General features: G+C 43.8%; 1 protein-coding gene across 4 annotated transcripts in view; it reads left to right on the top strand.

Moving 5' to 3' along the window:
• Nucleotides 1–3,291, top strand: part of LOC106609271 (Scm like with four mbt domains 2) — a 46,439-nt gene extending 43,148 nt beyond the window's left edge. For all 4 annotated transcript variants that reach the window (XM_014207881.2, XM_014207879.2, XM_014207880.2 and 1 more), the window contains one exon: nucleotides 2,232–3,291. In XM_014207881.2, the coding sequence (XP_014063356.1) occupies nucleotides 2,232–2,372 (141 nt within the window). In that variant the 3' untranslated portion in view covers nucleotides 2,373–3,291. The remainder of the gene's footprint in view (nucleotides 1–2,231) is intronic.
• The last annotated feature ends 17,030 nt before the right edge of the window (nucleotides 3,292–20,321 follow it).

Below are 20,321 nucleotides of genomic sequence, written 5' to 3'. Positions count from 1 at the left end.
CTCTGCAAAAGAATGTGGTGATCGTATCAAAAGCAGCACTAAGGTCTAGGAGCACGAGGACAGATGCAGAGCCTCGGTCTGAAGCGATTTAAAAGGTAATTTACCACCTTCACGAGTGCGGTCTCAGTGCTATGATGGGGTCTAATACCAGACTGAAGCGTTTCGTATACATTGTTTGTCTTCAGAAAGGCAGTGAGTTACTGCGAATGGGAGATTTGATATAGGATGATTTTTTTTGATATTTTCTGGGTCAAGAGGCTTTATTACTGCCACTTTTAGTGAGTTCGCTACACATCTGGTGGGTAGAGAGCAGTTTATTATGTTCAACCTAGGAGGGCCACGCGCAGAATAGGGTCCAGTATGCAGCTTGATGGTTTAGAGGCCATGACTATTTTCATCAATGTGTCAAGAGATATAGTATTAAAAAACTTGAGCGTCTCCCCTGATCATAGGTCCTGGCAGTGTTGTACAGACTCAGGACAACTGAGCTTTGGAGAAACACGCAGATTTAAAGTCCATCATTTTCTTTCTAATGATCATGATCTTTTCATCGAAGAAGTTCATGAATTTATCACTGCTGAAGTGAAAGCCATCCTCTCTTGGGGAATGCTTCTTTTTAGTTAGCTTTGTGACAGTTTCAAAAATACATTTTGGACTCCTCAATTTAGTTGGAAAAATAGGATGATCGAGCAGCAGTGAGGGCTCTTCGATATACTGCACGGTACTAGTCGGAAGGCTTCCAGTTTGGTGTGGCGCCATTTCCATTCCAATTTTCTGGAAGCTTGCTTCAGGGCTCGGGTATTTTCTGTATACCAGGGAGCTCGTTTCTTATGACAAATGTTTTTTGTTTTTATGGGTGCGACTGCATCTAGGGTATTACGCAAGGTTAAATTTAGTTCCTCAGTTAGGTGGTTAACCAATTTTTGTACTCTGACATCCTTGGGTAGGTGGAGGGAGTCTGGAAGGGCATCCAAGAATCTTTGGGTTGTCCGAGAATTTATAGCTCGGCTTTTGATAATCCTTGGTTGGGGTCTAGGCAGATTATTTGTTGTGATTGCAAATGTAATAAAATGTGGTCCAATAGTCCAGGATTATGAGGAAAAACATTAAGATCCACAATATTTATTCCACAGGACAAAACTAAGTCCAGAGTATGACTGTGGCAGTGAGTAGGTCCGGAGACATGTTGGACAAAACCCACTGAGTCGATGATGGCTCCGAAAGCCTTTTGGATTGGGTCTGTGGACTTTTCCATATCAAAGTCACCAAAAATTTGAAAATTATCTGCCGTGACTACAAGGTCCGATAGGAATTCAGGGAACTCAGTGAGGAATTCTGTATGCGGCCCAGGAGGCCTGTGAACAGTAACTATAAAAAGTGATTGAGTAGGCTGCATAGATTTCATGACTAGAAGCTCAAAAGATGAAAACGCAGTCATTTTGGGGGGGGGGGGTAAATTGAAATTTGCTATCGTAAATGTTAGCAACACCTCCGCCTTTGCCGGATGCACGGGGGGTATGGTCACTAGTGTAACCAGGAGGAGAGGCCTCATTTAACACAGTAAATTCATCAGGCTTAAGCCATGTTTCAGTCAGGCCAATCACATCAAGATTATGATCAGTGATTAGTTCATTGACTATAACTGCCTTGGAAGTGAGGGATCTAACATTAAGTAACCCAATTTTGAGATGTGAGATATCACAATCTCTTTCAATAATGACAGGAATGGAGGAGATCCTCATTCCAGTGAGATTGCTAAGGCGGAAACACCGCCATGTTTAGTTTTGCCCAACCTAGATCGAGGCACAGACACGGTCTCAATGGGGATAGCTGAGCTGACTACACTGACTGTGCTTGTGGCAGACTCCACTAAGCTAGCAGTCTGGCTAACAGCCTGCTGCCTGGCCTGCACCCTATCTCATTGTGGAGCTAGAGGAGTTAGAGCCCTGTCTATGTTCATATATATGATGAGAGCACCCCTCCAGCTAGGATGGAGTCCGTCACTCCTCAGCAGGCCAGGCTTGCACACACTCTGAAATACATGCAGACACACACACGTCCCCAAAACAATACACTTTCTTGTTTGATATACAGACTCTCTCTTCACGTTATCATTAACATTGTCATCCTTTCCTCTCTCTGTCCGTATTATCTGTCTCTGTCTCTGTCCTTATTCTCTGTCTCTCTCCTTATTATCTCTTTCTTATCTTATTCTCACATTCTCTCTGCAGGACATAGATGGCCAGGCATTGTTGTTGCTGACCTTGCCCACAGTCCAGGAGTGTATGGAGCTGAAGCTGGGTCCAGCCATCAAGCTGTGTCACCAGATAGAGAGGGTCAAGGTGGCCTTCTATGCCCAGTACGCCAACTGATCCTGGGCATCTCACCTGGCACCTTTACCCTGTAGGGCACAGGCTGTCTGGAGATGACCCAGTACACCTTCATCTGAGGAAGAGGAGGAGACATGATTTCAATCAATGCCAAGTCTTGGATTACCTGGTCTGGAAGGCTCTGAGGAAAGTGGGAAAACTGGTAATGCTGTCGCTTAGGAATTCCTAAATTCTGGACATGGATTACCTGGCCACTTTTCCGTGGATTACTGATGTCACATAGAGAAGGAAGTGAGGTCGGAGGAAGCGGAGAAGGAGCTACCCATATACGGAGCTCAGGACGTCACCATCATCTGCGACAACAGGCAGAGATGGGTTTGAAGGTTCAGATTTCCATAGTACTGTGTGGAAGGATCAGTCAACTGTGAATAGTTGAGTACGATACATATGAGTCAATCCATATGGAATACAGATCTGTGAAGAAACTGATCGAAATTGAGGATTATTTTCTTGTAACATTTTGAAATCGAGGATTATTTTTTGGGAAAATCTTATTTTTTTTACATGCTGTTTGAGACTATGGCCCTGACAGCGTTTTAAGTTATGAACAAATGTTATTAAATATTTCTTCAATGTTTTCCCTCTTTGTTATATTTAAGTAAATTAGGTTAATATATTTGATTAACGAAAATTGGTTAGTAACCTACAATAATATATTTGCAATATTTATTGTATTCCTTATTGAATAGATATCTTATTTGGATGTAAGAAAAATATATTTAGAGTTGATAGGCTATTGAAATGTTCAAGTCTTTGGTTTCAAATATGTATTTAAGGATGTTCATGAGTTATTCCAGTCAATAGTAATTTAGTCCTGTTATTAAATTATCCTTTTTTTCTTGTGTGCATAGGGAAATGGGTCTGCTGCATTTTTTGTTGTTGTAAAAAATCCTGGTAACACTTTATTTGGATAGCCTGTAGAGCATCTACAGATGGACTATCAGTAACATTTCAACTACCTACTAACCCTTACCCTTATTCTAAACCTTACCCTAACCCTAACCCTACTAACCTTACCCTTATTCTAAACCTTACCCTAACCCTAACCCTACTAACCTTACCCTTATTCTAAACCTTACCCTAACCCTAACCCTACTAACCTTACCCTTATTCTAAACCTTACCCTAACCCTAACCGTAACCATAACCCTACTAACCCTTACCCTTATTCTAAACCTTACCCTTATTCTAAACCTTACCCTAACCCTAACCCTACTAACCCTTACCCTTATTCTAAACCTAACCCTACTAACCCTACTAACCCTTACCCTTATTCTAAACCTTACCCTAACCCTAACCGTAACCATAACCCTACTAACCCTTACCCTTATTCTAAACCTTACCCTTATTCTAAACCTTACCCTAACCCTAACCCTAACCCTACTAACCCTTACCCTTATTCTAAACCTAACCCTACTAACCCTACTAACCCTTACCCTTATTCTAAACCTTACCCTAACCGTAACCCTAACCCTACTAACCCTAACCCTTATTCTAAACCTTACCCTTATTCTAAACCTTACCCTTACCCTAACCCTAACCCTACTAACCCTTACCCTTATTCTAACCCTAACCCTACTAACCCTACTAACCCTTACCCTTATTCTAAACCTTACCCTAACCGTAACCCTAACCCTACTAACCCTAACCCTTATTCTAAACCTTACCCTAACCCTAACCCTAACCCTACTCACCCTAACCCTTATTCTAAACCTTACCCTAACCCTAACCCTACTCACCCTTACCCTTATTCTAAACCTTACCCTAACCCTAACCCTACTCACCCTTACCCTTATTCTAAACCTTACCCTAACCGTAACCCTAACCCTACTAACCCTAACCCTTATTCTAAACCTTACCCTTATTCTAAACTTTACCCTAACCCTAACCCTACTAACCCTTACCCTTATTCTAAACCTAACCCTACTAACCCTTACCCTTATTCTAAACCTTACCCTAACCCTAACCCTAACCCTACTAACCCTAACCCTTATTCTAAACCTTACCCTTATTCTAAACCTTACCCTAACCCTAACCCTACTAACCCTTACCCTTATTCTAAACCTTACCCTAACCCTAACCCTAACCCTACTAACCCTAACCCTTATTCTAAACCTTACCCTTATTCTAAACCTTACCCTTACCCTAACCCTAACCCTACTAACCCTTACCCTTATTCTAACCCTAACCCTACTAACCCTTACCCTTATTCTAAACCTAACCCTACTAACCTTACTAACCTTACCCTTATTCTAAACCTTACCCTAACCCTAACCCTAACCCTACTAACCCTTACCCTTATTCTAAACCTTACCCTAACCCTAACCCTACTCACCCTTACCCTTATTCTAAACCTTACCCTAACCCTAACCCTACTAACCCTTATTCTAAACCTTACCCTAACCCTAACCCTAACCCTACTCACCCTTACCCTTATTCTAAACCTAACCCTACTAACCCTTACCCTTATTCTAAACCTTACCCTAACCCTAACCCTAACCCTACTCACCCTTACCCTTATTCTAAACCTTACCCTAACCCTAACCCTAACCCTACTAACCCTTACCCTTATTCTAAACCTTACCCTAACCCTAACCCTAACCCTACTCACCCTAACCCTTATTCTAAACCTTACCCTAACCCTAACCCTACTAACCCTTACCCTTATTCTAAACCTTACCCTAACCCTACTAACCCTAACCCTACTAACCCTTACCCTTATTCTAAACCTTACCCTAACCCTACTAACCCTAACCCTACTAACCCTTACCCTTATTCTAAACCTTACCCTAACCCTAACCCTACTAACCCTACTAACCCTAACCCTTATTCTAAACCTTACCCTAACCCTAACCCTAACCTTAGCGAGCAGTTGCTTATCAAAAGATAGTCTGTTGCTTAGAAATAGATAGTTTGTTGCTAGTATCTACAATGTGACCAAAGTCCTGAGCTTTTTACCCTTTTCACTTTTTAATAAGTTGTTTTAACAATCATGTAAACAGTCATGTCAAATATATTGTATCCATCTATGCAAAATGAGGTGCAGATATTTTTGATAAGTGTTGATAAGAAAATAAATTTCTACAGATTTTTGTAATGACGCTTTGTTTTCTTGTGTTTATAGAGATTAAGAATTCATCAAGGTGGGTTTTTTAGTGGGTTTTTTTTCAAACCATGTATAAACTCACAGGAAGTACTGTACATAGGTAGTAATAACCATTCCATGACTGATTGGATTTCGTTGTGTTTCTTCATACAGCCAGTGACTAATAGCCTGTTGTATTTCCGAGACTGTAGCATGTTCTTAATGTAATATACATTTAACTGAATACAGGCAGTACATATTCAGATGAGAGTATTTCACAGCAGTAAGACGAGTCGTGCTTCACCAATTTTCTGTTACTGCACAGTTGAATTAATTTAATAGCACATACACCACACCAACTCTGACACTTTCGATTGAGCCAGTCTGAAAAGCGGTTTCATCAACTGCTACCTCAAAGGGTTGCCTGGCAACCCAATTTCTAACGTCTGTTTTGCATGATTTTCCCTTTTCCCAGCTGTATCTGAAAACAAACGGGATACATTTTGATTGCAGAGGAGTAAACAACTATTTAACTGGTTTAAATTAAAAAAGCAGAATTGTTTAAACTTATGTACAAGTGCCAATTTCAGGCGATCTTCTGAAGCCAGTCAATGATGTTAATGTATTTTAACAGTGAATGTAATAGTAAATCTTTTGAGAACACAATAGCCCAAAATGAAGAGTAAGAGCTGGCAACTACAGACAACTACAGTATTTTGTCATCTTCTAAATGGCTTTGATCCTTTCCATGTCTTAACCTGAATAACTCCATTCATATAGAGCAGTAGTATTGTGTGTCAGGACTCTGTGATAGACGGTTCAGGCCTGGGAAAGAACACGTAGAGGAACAAGAGTTAACCATGTGTGTTTGTGGTTAACCACCTCTATGTGCTCTCACACTACAGCACTCCCATTGCAGCAGGCCTATATCTGGGTCACGACAGCACTGGTCTGGTCGTTCAGAGAGAAAGATAAAGACGGCGAGAGCCACGACAGTCAAATGAGAGAATTATTAGGCTATACCGTTTTCAGTAAATGTCTTGGTTAATATACACACTCACTCACACACACACACACACTACATTGACACTTGCACACAATGCCCACACACATTCACGTAAACTACATACGCCCACACACGCAGGACGACACAACACACACATTACACGCAGGCACACTCGCTCGCGCACACACACGGTTTTACACATAATTTGCTGCTGCTACTCTATTTTACTCTTATCTATCCTGATGCCTAGTCACTTTACCCTACCTTTATGTACATACTTTTGTTTATATAGTGTACTGTATGTGGACACCCCTTCAAGTTAGTGGATTTGGCTATTTCAGCCACACCAGTTGCTGACAGGTGTATAAAATTGAGAACACAGCCATGCGATCTCCATAGACAAACATTGGCAGTAGAATGGCCGTACTGAAGAGCTCAGTGGCTTTCAATGTGGCACTGTCATAGGATGCCGTCTTTCCAACAAGTGAGTTTGTCGAATTTCTGCCCTGCTAGAGATACCCCGGTCAACTGTAAATGCTATCACTGTGAAGTGGAAAGGTCTAGGAGCAACAATGGCTCAGCCATGACGTGGTAGGCCAGACAAGCACACAGAACTGGACCGCCAGGTGCTGAAAAAAATGTGTCTGTTCTCGGTTGCAACACAGCATGAGTTCTAAACTGCCTCTGGAAGCAACGTCAGCACAAGAACTAAGTTGGGAGCTTCATGAAATGGGTTTCCATGGGCGAGCAGCCGGAACTCAAGCATAAGATCACCATGCGCAATGCCATGCGTCGGCTGGAGTGGTGTAAAGCTCTGCCCAATTGAACTCTGGGGCAGTGGAAACGCGTTCTCTGGAGGGATGAATCACGCTTTACTATCTGGCAGTCCGGCGGACGAATCTGGGTTTGGCGGATGCCAGGAAAGTGCTACCTGCCCGACTGCATAGTGCCAACTGTAAAGTTTGGTGGAGGAGGAATAATGGGCTGTTTTTCATGGTTCGGCTAGGCCCCTTAGTTCCAGTGAAGGGAAGTCTTAACGCTACAGCATACAATGACATTCTAGACAATTCTGTGCTTCCAACTTTGTGGCAATGGTTTGGGGAAGGCCCTTTCCTGTTTTAGCATGACAATGCCCCCATGCACAAAGCGAGGTCCATACAGAAACGGTTTGTCGAGATCGGTGTGGAAGAACTTGACTGGCTTACACAGTGCCCTGACCTCAACCCCATCAAACACCTTTGGGATGAATTGGAACGCCGACTGCGAGCCAGGCCTAATCGCCCAACATCAGTGCCCGACCTCACTTATGCTGTTGTGGCTGAATAGAAGCAAGTGTCCGAAGCAATGTTCCAACATCAAGTGGAAAGCCTTCCCAGAAGAGCAGAGGCTGTAATAGCAGCACAGGGGCTATGATTTTGGAATGAGATGTTCGACGAGCAGGTGTCCACATGCACTATACTGGACATATAGTGTATCTACCTCAAATACCTCGTACCTCTGCATATTGATCTGGTACTGGATATAGCTCCATTCTCATGTATTTTATTCTTCTTGTGTTACTGTTTCATTTGATTTTTAAACTCTGCATCATTGGGAAGCTAGCAAGCAGTAAACAGTAAAGTCTACACCAGTTGTAGGCGGCGCACGTGCCAAATACAATTTTGATTTGTTTTGATTGAATAATCGTAAGTATTTAGTAAAATACACACTCAATAAATCTGAAGTAATGGACTTTTCCCAAGGGAATAGACGTTGTACATTACAGTAGTTGATAAAAAAACAGCGCAATTCAAATGAACCTTGTCTTCCGTTAATTGTCTGTCACTAAGCCATTTGATAAACAAGTAGTTCAAGCAGACAGATATGAAGCGGCGCTGTGGGTGCATCATCATTCAGAAATGATTCACTATTGATTAAGGTTTATGTGTGTGGAACGACTGTGTATCTATAACATCACACCTCTGTGTAACCAGCCAAACAGTTTCCTCTCTATTCTTCATTATTCATAAGTCATCTGTACTGCCCGTGGGACCAAATCGCCATCTGCTCCTCTCCCATTTCCATATGCCTTTACAAAGTGAAGGATGCATCTGAAATGGGAAAAAGAGAGAGAGAGATGCAATATGAATATTTTTCTAGACCCCCTCATCTCTCTCTCTCTCAAAGATAATGAATTCACTGATGTTATCTTTGGGGGAATGGATGAAATTATAAACATTGAAATAAATTGCTCCTTTGAAAGATAATTAGCAGAGAAGCACAACAGAAGTGTGTTAGAGGGGGAGGGAGGTGTGTGTGTGTAGGGGGGGGTGTAGTAAAGGTGAAAAATAGAAAGAAAGCATCAGAAGGATTTCAATTTCACTGCTTGTCTTTAGGCTTTCATACCAAATAGAATTTTCATTAAATGCGTTAAAATGGTAGAATCTTTTTTCAAAAACAATATTATTCTCAAATGATATGCACTGTCTACATATACTGATTATTCAATATACTGTTGTATCCAATCATGCTGCTGGTAAGCCTTTGATTTCCTTTATCATGTATTAATGCGCCGCTGACTGCCAACCAGCCAAGCAAAGCCAGCAGAGAAAAGAGACGAGTCGTGAGCCTCTCGAGGCAAAAAAATACATCACCCCATTGTTAGAAATATCAAACACATCTTTCCTCAGCTCTAACAATAAGATTGAATGTGAGTCCGAACCAAATCATACACAGAGAGAGGTCAAGGAGGCTTCAAACTCAATACAATGGAACCCAGCGGAGAAGGACAGTGGAGGACAAACTCTTCATACAGGCAGAACCAGGCAGAGAAAGCAGATCTTATACCTTCACGACATATAGGACAGCTAGCTGAAGCTACAAGTAACGAACACAACTAAACTACAGCTCCGCTAGGAGGTCTTTTAACTACCTGTCACAGAGATCCAATTCAAGACAATGGGTGCCTCTGAAATGGCACCCCATTCCCTACATAGGGCACTAGTTTTTACCAGAGCCATGGGTAGTGCATTATAAATTTAGTAAACTATATAGGGAATAGGGTGCCATTTCAGACCTATGAGTGGGATTAATTCCCTGTTGTTCTGATAAAGGGATGTTGTTGTGTGGTCTGTTAAAACCTCCCTAAGAGGACTATCTGTCAGTAGCTGGCCTAATGTGAGATGGAGGGGGTCTGTTGAAGGTTTTTGTCCGTCTCTCTAAGGTCATAGTGTTCATGGTGATCACTAAGGCTTCACGCTGCGTCAGTGAAATTCAAAGCCTGCAAGACTGAGAGCTGACAGGACATTACAGAGCGTCTACTCTTCTTTTATCCTCTCTTCCTCTACTCTATCTCATCCCCCTCTCTCACGCTCCATTTTGAACCTATTTCCCTCTCATGCTGCTCAGTATTGTATCCTATTGGAGTAATCAGCGCAGATGTTTAACACAAGACATGTTCCAATTATCATGCTCCATTTATGTGTGTGTCGGTGCGTACGTACAGTACATACAGTACCAGTCAAAGGTTTGGACACACCTCCTCATTACAGGGTTCTTCTTTATTTTTACTATTTTCTACATTGTATGATAATAGTGAAGACATCAAAACTATGAAAAAACACATATGGAATCATGTAGCAACCAAAAAAGTGTTCAACAAATCAAAATATATTTTATATTTAAGATTCTTCAAAGTAGCCACCCTTTGCCTTGATGACAGCTTTGCACACTCTTGGCATTCTCTCAACCAGCTTCATGAGGTTGTCACCTGGAATGCATTTCAATGAACAGGTATGCCGTGTTAAAGGTTCATTTTTGGAATATCTTTCCTTCTTAATGCGTTTGAGACAATCACTTGTGTTGTGACAAGGTAGGGGTGGTATACAGAAGATAGCCCTATTTGGTAAAAGACCAAGTCCATATTATGGCAAGAACAGCTCAAATAAGCAAAGAGAAATGGCAGTCCATCATTACTTTAAGACATGAAGGTCAGTCAATGCGGAAAATTCCAAGAACTTTCAAAGTTTCTTCAAGTGCAGTCGCAAAAATCATCAAGCGCTATGATGAAACTGGCGCTCATGAGAATCGCAACAGGAAAGGAAGACCCAGAGTTACCTCTGCTGCAGAGGATAAGTTCATTAGAGTTAACTGCACCTCAGATTGCAGCCCAAATAAATGCTTCACAGAGTTCAAGTAACAGACACATCTCAACATCAACTGTTCAGAGGAGCCCAATAATAAGAAGAGACTTGCTTGGGCCAAGAAACACGAGCAATGGTCATTAGACGGTGGAAATCTGTCCTTTGGTCTGATGAGTCCAAATTTGAGATTTTTGGTTTCAACCGCTGTGTCTTTGAGAGACGCAGAGTAGGTGAACAGATGATGTCCACATGTGCGGTTCCCACCGTGAAGCATGGAGGTGGTGTGATGGTGTGGGTGTGCTTTGCTGGTGACACTGTCTGTGATTTATTTAGAATTCAAGGCACACTTAACCAGCATGGCTACCACAGCATTCTGCAGCGATATGCCATCCCATCTGGTTTGCGCTTAGTGGGACTATCATTTGTTTGTCAACAGTACAATGACCCAAAACACACCTCCAAGGGCTATTTGACCAAGGAGAGTGATGGAGTGCTGCATCAGGCGACCTGGCCTCCACAATCAACCGACCTCAACCCAATTGAGATGGTTTGGGATGAGTTGGACCGCAGAGTGAAGGAAAAGCAGTGCTCAGCATATGTGGGAACTCCTTCAAGACTGTTGGAAAAGCATTCCTCATCAAGGGTCATCATGGCAAAGGGTGGCTACTTTGAAGAATCTGAAATATAAAACATATTTTGATTTGTTAAACACTTTTTTGGTTACTACATTATTCCATATGTGTTATTTCATAGTTGTGATGTCTTCACTATTATTCTACAATGTTGAAAATAGTACAAATAATGAAAAAGCTTGAATGAGTAGGTGTGTCCAAACTTTTGACTGGTAGTGTAAGTGCACGTGTAACTCTTCATTCCATGTGGAAAATGACAGTAATGAAAGTACTTAATTGGTCTGTCTTTGCTCATAGGCAACATGGCTAGATAGTAGTGGTTTCCCTGAAGTCAAAGGTTGCGGTTTGTTTTCTCTGTAGGTGCTGAATCATTTCCTTGTTTGTCTATCTATATCTGCTCTCGCTGTGCATCTCATTGTAGGTCTGTGGGTCGCAGCTTTCAGTTACATTTTTTGTATTTTTGGGGGGGAACTCAGTCGGGGTCTCATCTTGCTATTGAGAGTTAGAATAGTTGAATACACAAGGTGCAATTTCAAAATTTGGTTGTGGGTCAGCAGTTTACCTCTTGTTATATGCCACTCACTGACACTAACTCAATTAGCACCATGTCAGTTAAAACTGTTTAGATTGGATTCATTAGTGTAGTTAGTCTAGTCAGCTAACTAAATGTAGTAATCATGGCCGAATTACCTACCGGGCACGCAGCGCATGTACCAAGGGGCCTTGACCTCCAGGGGTCCCCCACTGACTGTGTTAGTCACTCTCACTCAGATATCATATTAACATGGCTTAAGTCATGGCAAAATGTGTAGAATTGCAGGAAACTAGCTTTTAAAACTGCAAAAATGTCTTTCCACCGCATGGCAAAATAGGTAGAATTGCAGTAAATTAGCTGTAAAACTGCTGATGTCTGCTAACAGATTCCGCTGTACGTGTTTAATTATAGATTTTAGTCCCGGTGTTGAGTAAATGTGTAGTGGCTAATTGTATAGCTTATAGGCTTTGTGTCTGTAGATGGACTGAGGTAAATGAAGCAACAGCAGCCAAGGTCATAATGGCTGGGGTCATTTATGCTTGTTTTTGTTCTTCTCCAAATAGCATGTTAGTGTTTAAAAATTGTATAGAAATGCAGTCAAAGACCTTGTCTACGGCCCTGCACAGAACTATGGTCACAGTGCGAGCATCTGCTGCTCTCTATGCACCTTAAGGGTGTGTGCCTGCGTGTGTGTGTGTGTGTGTGTGTGTGTGTGTGTGTGTGTGTGTGTGTGTGTGTGTGTGTGTGTGTGTGTGTGTGTGTGTGTGTGTGTGTGCCGTGTGCCTGTGTGTATGAGCACAGCAGGCAGCAGCAGCAGGTCACCGACATACCCTTGAACTACAAACTCAGATAGAGGTGTGGCCGAGTGCCCCTGGTTACTAGAGGAGTGCCCCTGGTTACTAGAGGAGTGCCCCTGGTTACTAGAGGAGTGCCCCTGGTTACTAGAGGAGTGCCCCTGATAGCCCAGGTTACTAGAGGAGTCCCCCTGGTTTGTAGAGGAGTGCCCCTGGTTACTAGAGGAGTGCCCCTGGTTACTAGAGGAGTACCCCTGGTTACTAGAGGAGTGCCCCTGGTTACTAGAGGAGTGCCCCTGGTTACTAGAGGAGTGCCCCTGATAGCCCAGGTTACTAGAGGAGTCCCCCTGGTTTGTAGAGGAGTGCCCCTGGTTACTAGAGGAGTACCCCTGGTTACTAGAGGAGTGCCCCTGGTTACTAGAGGAGTGCCCCTGGTTACTAGAGGAGTGCCCCTGATAGCCCCAGGTTACTAGAGGAGTACCCCTGGTTACTAGAGGAGTACCCCTGGTTACTAGAGGAGTGCCCCTGGTTACTAGAGGAGTACCCCTGGTTACTAGAGGAGTGCCCCTGGTTACTAGAGGAGTGCCCCTGATAGCCCAGGTTACTAGAGGAGTACCCCTGGTTACTAGAGGAGTGCCCCTGGTTACTAGAGGAGTGCCCCTGGTTACTAGAGGTGGGCCCCTGGTTACTAGAGGAGTGCCCCTGGTTACTAGAGGAGTGCCCCTGGTTACCAGAGGAGTGCCCCTGGTTACTAGAGGTGTGCCCCTGGTTACTAGAGGAGTGCCCCTGGTTACTAGAGGAGTGACCTGGTTACTAGAGGAGTGCCCCTGGTTACTAGAGGTGGGCCCCTGGTTACTAGAGGAGTGCCCCTGGTTACTAGAGGAGTGCCCCTGGTTACTAGAGGAGTACCCCTGGTTACTAGAGGAGTGCCCCTGGTTACTAGAGGAGTGCCCCTGGTTACTAGAGGTGGGCCCCTGGTTACTAGAGGTGTGCCCCTGGTTACTAGAGGAGTGCCCCTGATAGCCCCAGGTTACTAGAGGAGTACCCCTGGTTACTAGAGGAGTACCCCTGGTTACTAGAGGAGTGCCCCTGGTTACTAGAGGAGTACCCCTGGTTACTAGAGGAGTGCCCCTGGTTACTAGAGGAGTGCCCCTGATAGCCCAGGTTACTAGAGGAGTACCCCTGGTTACTAGAGGAGTGCCCCTGGTTACTAGAGGAGTGCCCCAGGTTACTAGAGGTGGGCCCCTGGTTACTAGAGGAGTGCCCCTGGTTACTAGAGGAGTGCCCCTGGTTACTAGAGGAGTGCCCCTGGTTACTAGAGGAGTGCCCCTGGTTACTAGAGGTGTGCCCCTGGTTACTAGAGGAGTGCCCCTGGTTACTAGAGGAGTGACCTGGTTACTAGAGGAGTGCCCCTGGTTACTAGAGGTGTGCCTCTGGTTACTAGAGGTGTGCCCCTGGTTACTAGAGGAGTGTCCCTGGTTACTAGAGGTGTGCCCCTGGTTACTAGAGGAGTGCCCCTGGTTACTAGAGGTGGGCCCCTGGTTACTAGAGGAGTGCCCCTGGTTACTAGAGGAGTGCCCCTGGTTACTAGAGGAGTGCCCCTGGTTACTAGAGGTGTGCCCCTGGTTACTAGAGGTGGGCCCCTGGTTACTAGAGGAGTGCCCCTGGTTACTAGAGGAGTGCCCCTGGTTACTAGAGGTGGGCCCCTGGTTACTAGAGGAGTGCCCCTGGTTACTAGAGGAGTGCCCCTGGTTACTAGAGGAGTGACCTGGTTACTAGATGAGTGCCCCTGGTTACTAGAGGAGTGCCCCTGGTTACTAGAGGAGTGCCCCTGGTTACTAGAGGTGTGCCCCTGGTTACTAGAGGTGGGCCCCTGGTTACTAGAGGAGTGCCCCTGGTTACTAGAGGAGTGCCCCTGGTTACTAGAGGAGTGCCCCTGGTTACTAGAGGAGTACCCCTGGTTACTAGAGGAGTGCCCCTGGTTACTAGAGGAGTGCCCCTGGTTACTAGAGGTGTGCCCCTGGTTACTAGAGGAGTGCCCCTGGTGACTAGAGGTGTGCCCCTGGTTACTAGAGCCTTTAAAGGGGTTCTGCTATAGAGGGCTTACTATTAAATAAGGTAATTTCATGCGTTGTGGATAGGGTTACAAAAAAGTTTCTCAAAATTCCCAGGTTTTCCAGAAACCTACTTGGAGGATTCCGGATTTCCTGCTTATTCCCTCCAGATTCCTGAATGTTTCCAACCATGTTTTCTGGAAAACCAGGGAATTTGGGGATATTTACCGGATTTGGGGAAAGTTACCGGATTAGTGAAACCCTTATTGTGGATGGGGAGAGATGTTTATGTGTGTATTACATGTGTGTATGTGGTGGGGAATGCTTGTGTGGGGGGGTATGTATGTGTGTGTGCATGTGTGCGTGTGTGTGTGTGTTTGTATGTGTGTAGTATGTGTGCATGGGGGTGGGGTAGTATGGGGGAGAATGTGTGGAGGAATTTCTTGGGATTCTTACAGCTGCTGGTTGGCTGCTGGGCTGGTTTCCATGGCAACGTGTGTAAAAGAGGTACAGGCTGGCTCCCTCAGTACCCTATCTGTGAGCCGTACAAAGGAACAACACTTTGAAATCACACACGTTCCTCTCTCTCTCTCTCTCTCTCTCTCTCTCTCTCTCTCTCTCTCTCTCTCTCTCTCTCTCTCGCTCTCTCTCCCCTCTCTGTCTCGCTCTCTCTCCCCTCTCTCTGTCTCGCTCTCTCTCCCCTCTCTCTCTCTCTCTCTCTCGCTCTTTCTCTCTCTCCCCTCCCCTCTCTCTCTCTCTCTCTCTCTCTCTCTCTCTCTCTCTCTCCCTCTCTCTCTCTCTCTCTCTCGCTCTTGCTCTCTCTCCCCTCCCCTCTTTCTCTCTCTCTCTCTCTCTCTCTCTCTCTCTCTCTGTCTCGCTATCTCTCCCCTCTCTCTCTCTCTCTCTGTCTCGCTCTCTCTCCCCTCTCTCTCTCGCTCTTGCTCTCTCTCCCCTCCCCTCTTTCTCTCTCTCTCTCTCTCGCTCTGTCTCGCTCTCTCTCCCCTCTCTCTCTCTCTCTCTCTCTCTCTCGCTCTTGCTCTCTCTCCCCTCCCCTCTTTCTCTCTCTCTCTCTCTCTCTCTCTCTCTCCCTCTCTCTCTCTCTCTCTCTCTCACTCTTGCTCTCTCTCCCCTCCCCTCTTTCTCTCTCTCTCTCTCTCTCTCTCTCTCTCTCTCTCTCTCTGTCTCGCTATCTCTCCCCTCTCTCTCTCTCTCTGTCTCGCTCTCTCTCCCCTCTCTCTCTCGCTCTTGCTCTCTCTCCCCTCCCCTCTCTCTCTCTCTCTCTCTCTCTCTCTCTCTCTCTCTCTCTGTCCTCCATCTTCCCATCCTTACTCTCCTCATGTCGATAATATAGCTCTATTGTACTGCTGTGCACTAACTCACACACTAGGCACCATTTCTTTGCCCATTCATTCACATACTCAAAGAGAGATTTGCACAGATGAAAGAGTTGCCCCATTATAGGTTAATGTTAATCAGTACAGTTTGGTGTGAGGCTTTGGTTGAGAGATTCTGAAGATACCATTTATTAATACATGGTAATTCAATGTATCGTTAAACAGGAAGAGGATTGAGGAGTTTTATGCTACCTTGTCAGCTAAATGACTCCATCAACATCCATATGTAACGTAACTCTGACTGACTGACTGACTCATTTAGCTGGAAACTATGACATTGGTGGTGTAGGGAGTTCTAGGGGTTTAACACACCTGGGTCACTATCAAACAGGATGATTTCTGGCAATGCAAAATAGATTCCCTCAGCTATAGGCTACTGCAGAAAAGCAGAGAAAGACAGAGAGAGAGATGAGGGGGGTAGAATTTGTTTTATTTTTTAAACATGAATAAAAATGTAAACATGAATATGCTTTCCTCTTTCAGTGGAACAGAATCTACTGAATTGCTGAACCTTTTGGATTTTATTGAATGAATTTAATAATGAATAGATGTTTTTTTCAAGAGGTTACATCATAGTAAATAAAGAAGAGAAGAGAAATTACAAGTAAATGATGTAAAATGACATAGGTCTACATTCGTAGAAAAAGGGGTTCCAAAAGGGTTATTCAGCAGTCCCCATAGGAAAACTCTTTTTGGTTCCAGGTAGAACCCTTTTTGGTTCTCGGGAGAACCATTTTGCGTTCCGTGTAGAACTATCTGTAGAAAGGGTTGTACAAGAAACCCAAAAGGCTTATATCTGGAACCCAAAAGGGTTCTTCAAAGGGTTCTCCTATTGGGACACCTGATAAACCCTTTTAGGTTCTAGATAGCCCCTTTTTTCTAAGAGTGTACTTACTGTATCATGTCTAACAGTAAGGGGCATTGTCTACCAGTGTAGAGCAGAATTTTTCAAAAATCAAATTGCATTTTTCCAAAGAATCTATCTCTTGTTATACCACAGAAAAATGGAGAGAGAGACAGATATAGAGAGACATTTCCCATGTGCAACACCATAAGAGTACGTCATAGGAAATGAAAAAGAAAAGGGATATGACATTGTGAAGGGTTTTCATAACAATAGCATGACTAACGTACAACAGAAGAGATGGATATGAAGCTGCCAGCGCAGTACTGTGTTTACACATGGCATTGGCTGTAGTAGGGGAGTCACACAGACCAGCCTGGCTATCTCTCTTATCTCCTATCTCCGGACTCAGGGACTGACTGGGCTGAACACGCAGGCTGGAGAGAGTGGGAGAACTGGTTTGCATGACCAGCATAGCATTAGATGTAGTTACACAAGCCCTGGCATTCAAGACTAACAGGCAGGGTGGAAGACAACTAATAGTCATTTTTACCAGTGATAGAATAGCCTTCTTTCAAGTGTTTTTGTAAAGTAAAATACAACATTGAAATATATCTAAAACCTCATATTTACAACCCCCCCCCACATAACTCCCACTCCACACCCACATGGCTTAAGTATCTGCATCCAGATATTAGGCATTGTGGATAATGTATTGTGCATTCGCCAGACACACCATTTACTCCATAGTCAAGTATCGCCATCTAGTGGATGCAGCTGACATGCACGATATGAGTTGAATTAATACAATTGCAGCTGGGATGGGAATTTGAGCAGCTCAACAGCTGCGGGACAGCTGGATTATCGTCCATCTTCCAATGACCGTTTACTGTTGACCCTTTTCTGGCGTGATAGCCTACCCCTGGTTTTCGGGAATTTTCCTACCATAAACTGATCGACGGGGTATATTTCTACGAAGACTGGTAGTAAATAGGACGAGCCTGAGTTCACAGGGAGTTCAGGATCTGAAAAGACTCGGATTTCTTGGGATATTCAACCATAGATGCACAACGAATGTTCCCGCATTGCGGAAATCCTTTCCAGCCTACCTGTGTTTTGCACACCTATAATACCACTTCACTCCACAGGGGGGCATCATTGAATTCTTCATTAATTAATCCGATTTATAGTAAAGAGGCGTTACCTTGATTTCTGCGGTTGTGCTGCTGGTGGTAAAATAGAGGTGCACTTATTCTGATCATTGGTGCCTCCACAAGGCTACTTCGACACAGTTATTACAAAACTCTGAACCAGCAAGATGGACATTAGCTTTAAATGAACCGCAACACCAAAGAAGTTGTGTTTTGTAGTTTGACTTTTAAAGGTAGGCATGCATTTATTCCGTTATACCTATTCATCATTTGCATATTGACACATTTCCAGCCTGTAATAGAAGAACATTGTATATTACTAGCTATGCCTATTTATTTTGATTTATTTGGGTATTTTGATCATTCCACTAGTATGAAATATAGGCTACTGCATAAATTAAAAGACAATTTCAATTTTAAATCCTGATTGGCATGCACTTATAACCTTCCCATCCATGCACCAACTTGTCAGAGAATCAATCTTCTCTTTTGAAAATACACCAGAGACTTCAAAAGGAGCTAGGCCTATAGTCAATGGTAGAGAAAGATGAATGAAATATGAATGATATGCTGCAACGTAGCCTAATTTACATATGTGTGGAGTAGAGTTGAGTAATAGGATTAGTAGCCTACCATAGGCACTTATTTGCTGACATAATTGTCATGTTTCATGTATTCAGTGCTGTAAAACTTACTATGTTTCTAAATGTAAGCCAGGAATTAGTTAAGTAGGTGAACTTATGGACAAAGCTCTCCTTGTTTTTACTTGTACTCCATTGATGTGATCACTCAATGTTATTATGAGGCACACCTCAAGGGTCAAAGCTACATTCTTAGAAAAACGGGTTCCAAAAGGTTATTTGGCTGGCTGTCCCCATTGCATAACATTTTTTTTCAAATTCTTAAAATGGTTTTCCTATGGGGACAGCCGCAGAACCCTTTTAGGTTCTAGATAGTACCTTGTTGTAATTCATTTCAGAGGGATTTTGTGGAAACAGAGGTCAATCACGCTCTTATTTCCCCTTTGGTCTCATAACACTCTACCCACCAGCCACTAGTTGAGTGCCTTGTCTAACAGTAACATGTTTGAGGACCTCTACAGATGTCACACACGTGTCCTTGTCAATTACAACAAAGGGAAGTTCTTCAAAGACTACACACACACACAAAGACACACACACCAACCAGCTCTCACAGTCTCACGTCAGAATTAGACGTTCATCCATGTTTCTCAAACATCACATTTCAAAGTTGTTTCAAAAAATGTGTAAGTGTTTAAGGTTAAGTTTAAGCATTAACTCCGAATGTTTAAGGTTCTCAAGGTCAGGCATTAACGCTGACAACTTTCACCCTTGCCAAACAGAACCCTACTTGAAGGTAACAGCGCTAACTTTTGCCCCTAGTTGCCCGTTTCAACGTCATCTCCCAACAGCCTCAGACATGGATGGACATTGAATACTGTCTTATATCATGGGTGACCTGGCTGCGCGCACACGCACCCATGCATGCACACACACACACACACACACACACACACACACACACACACACACACACACACACACACACACACACACACACACACACACACACCTCTCTCTGATGGTGGAGCCTACAGAAGAAGGTTTGATGGGAGGCTCTTTGACCCTCATGAAAGGTCCACTAAAGGTCAAATTGAGGAAAAAGTTGCTCATATGGCGATGGTCATTGTGTTTGATCTTCAGTCTCTCTCTCTCTGTGTGTGTGTGTGTGTGTGTGTGTGTGTGTGTGTGTGTGTGTGTGTGTGTGTGTGTGTGTGTGTGTGTGTGTGTGTGTGTGTGTGTGTGTGTGTGTGTGTGTGTGTGTGTGTGTGTGTGTGGAGGTCAGGATGAAAGAGATCGCTAGCCTTTCATGAGGGCTTGTGGGGAGACATGTATACACACACCCACACACACTACAGTAAGTTGAGTAGTTGAGGGAAACAGTATTGAAAGAGTTCATCTTGTGTTAAACCTCTATGACCCTTAAGGTATCCACAGAGCATCATAACCAACACATAACTATACAGGACATGAAGTGATTGTGTTTACAACAAAAATACTAGGGTTGCTAATCTGATGTAAGAACCTCTGGGTGTAACAAGGACCACTGTTGTTGTTCCAGCATAAAAACATGGGAATTAAGGCCACTTATAACACATTAGAGAGAGAGAGAGAGAGAGAGAGAGAGAGAGAGAGAGAGAGAGAGAGACAGAGAGACAGAGAGACAGAGAGACAGACAGAGAGACAGACAGACAGAGAGACAGACAGACAGACAGACAGACAGACAGACAGACAG

The sequence above is a fragment of the Salmo salar genome, chromosome ssa07, assembly GCF_905237065.1.
Source record: "Salmo salar chromosome ssa07, Ssal_v3.1, whole genome shotgun sequence".
NCBI classification, from domain to species: domain Eukaryota; kingdom Metazoa; phylum Chordata; class Actinopteri; order Salmoniformes; family Salmonidae; genus Salmo; species Salmo salar.
Note: the sequence above shows the minus strand (reverse complement) of the source record. Positions and strands in the feature narration are given on the sequence as shown.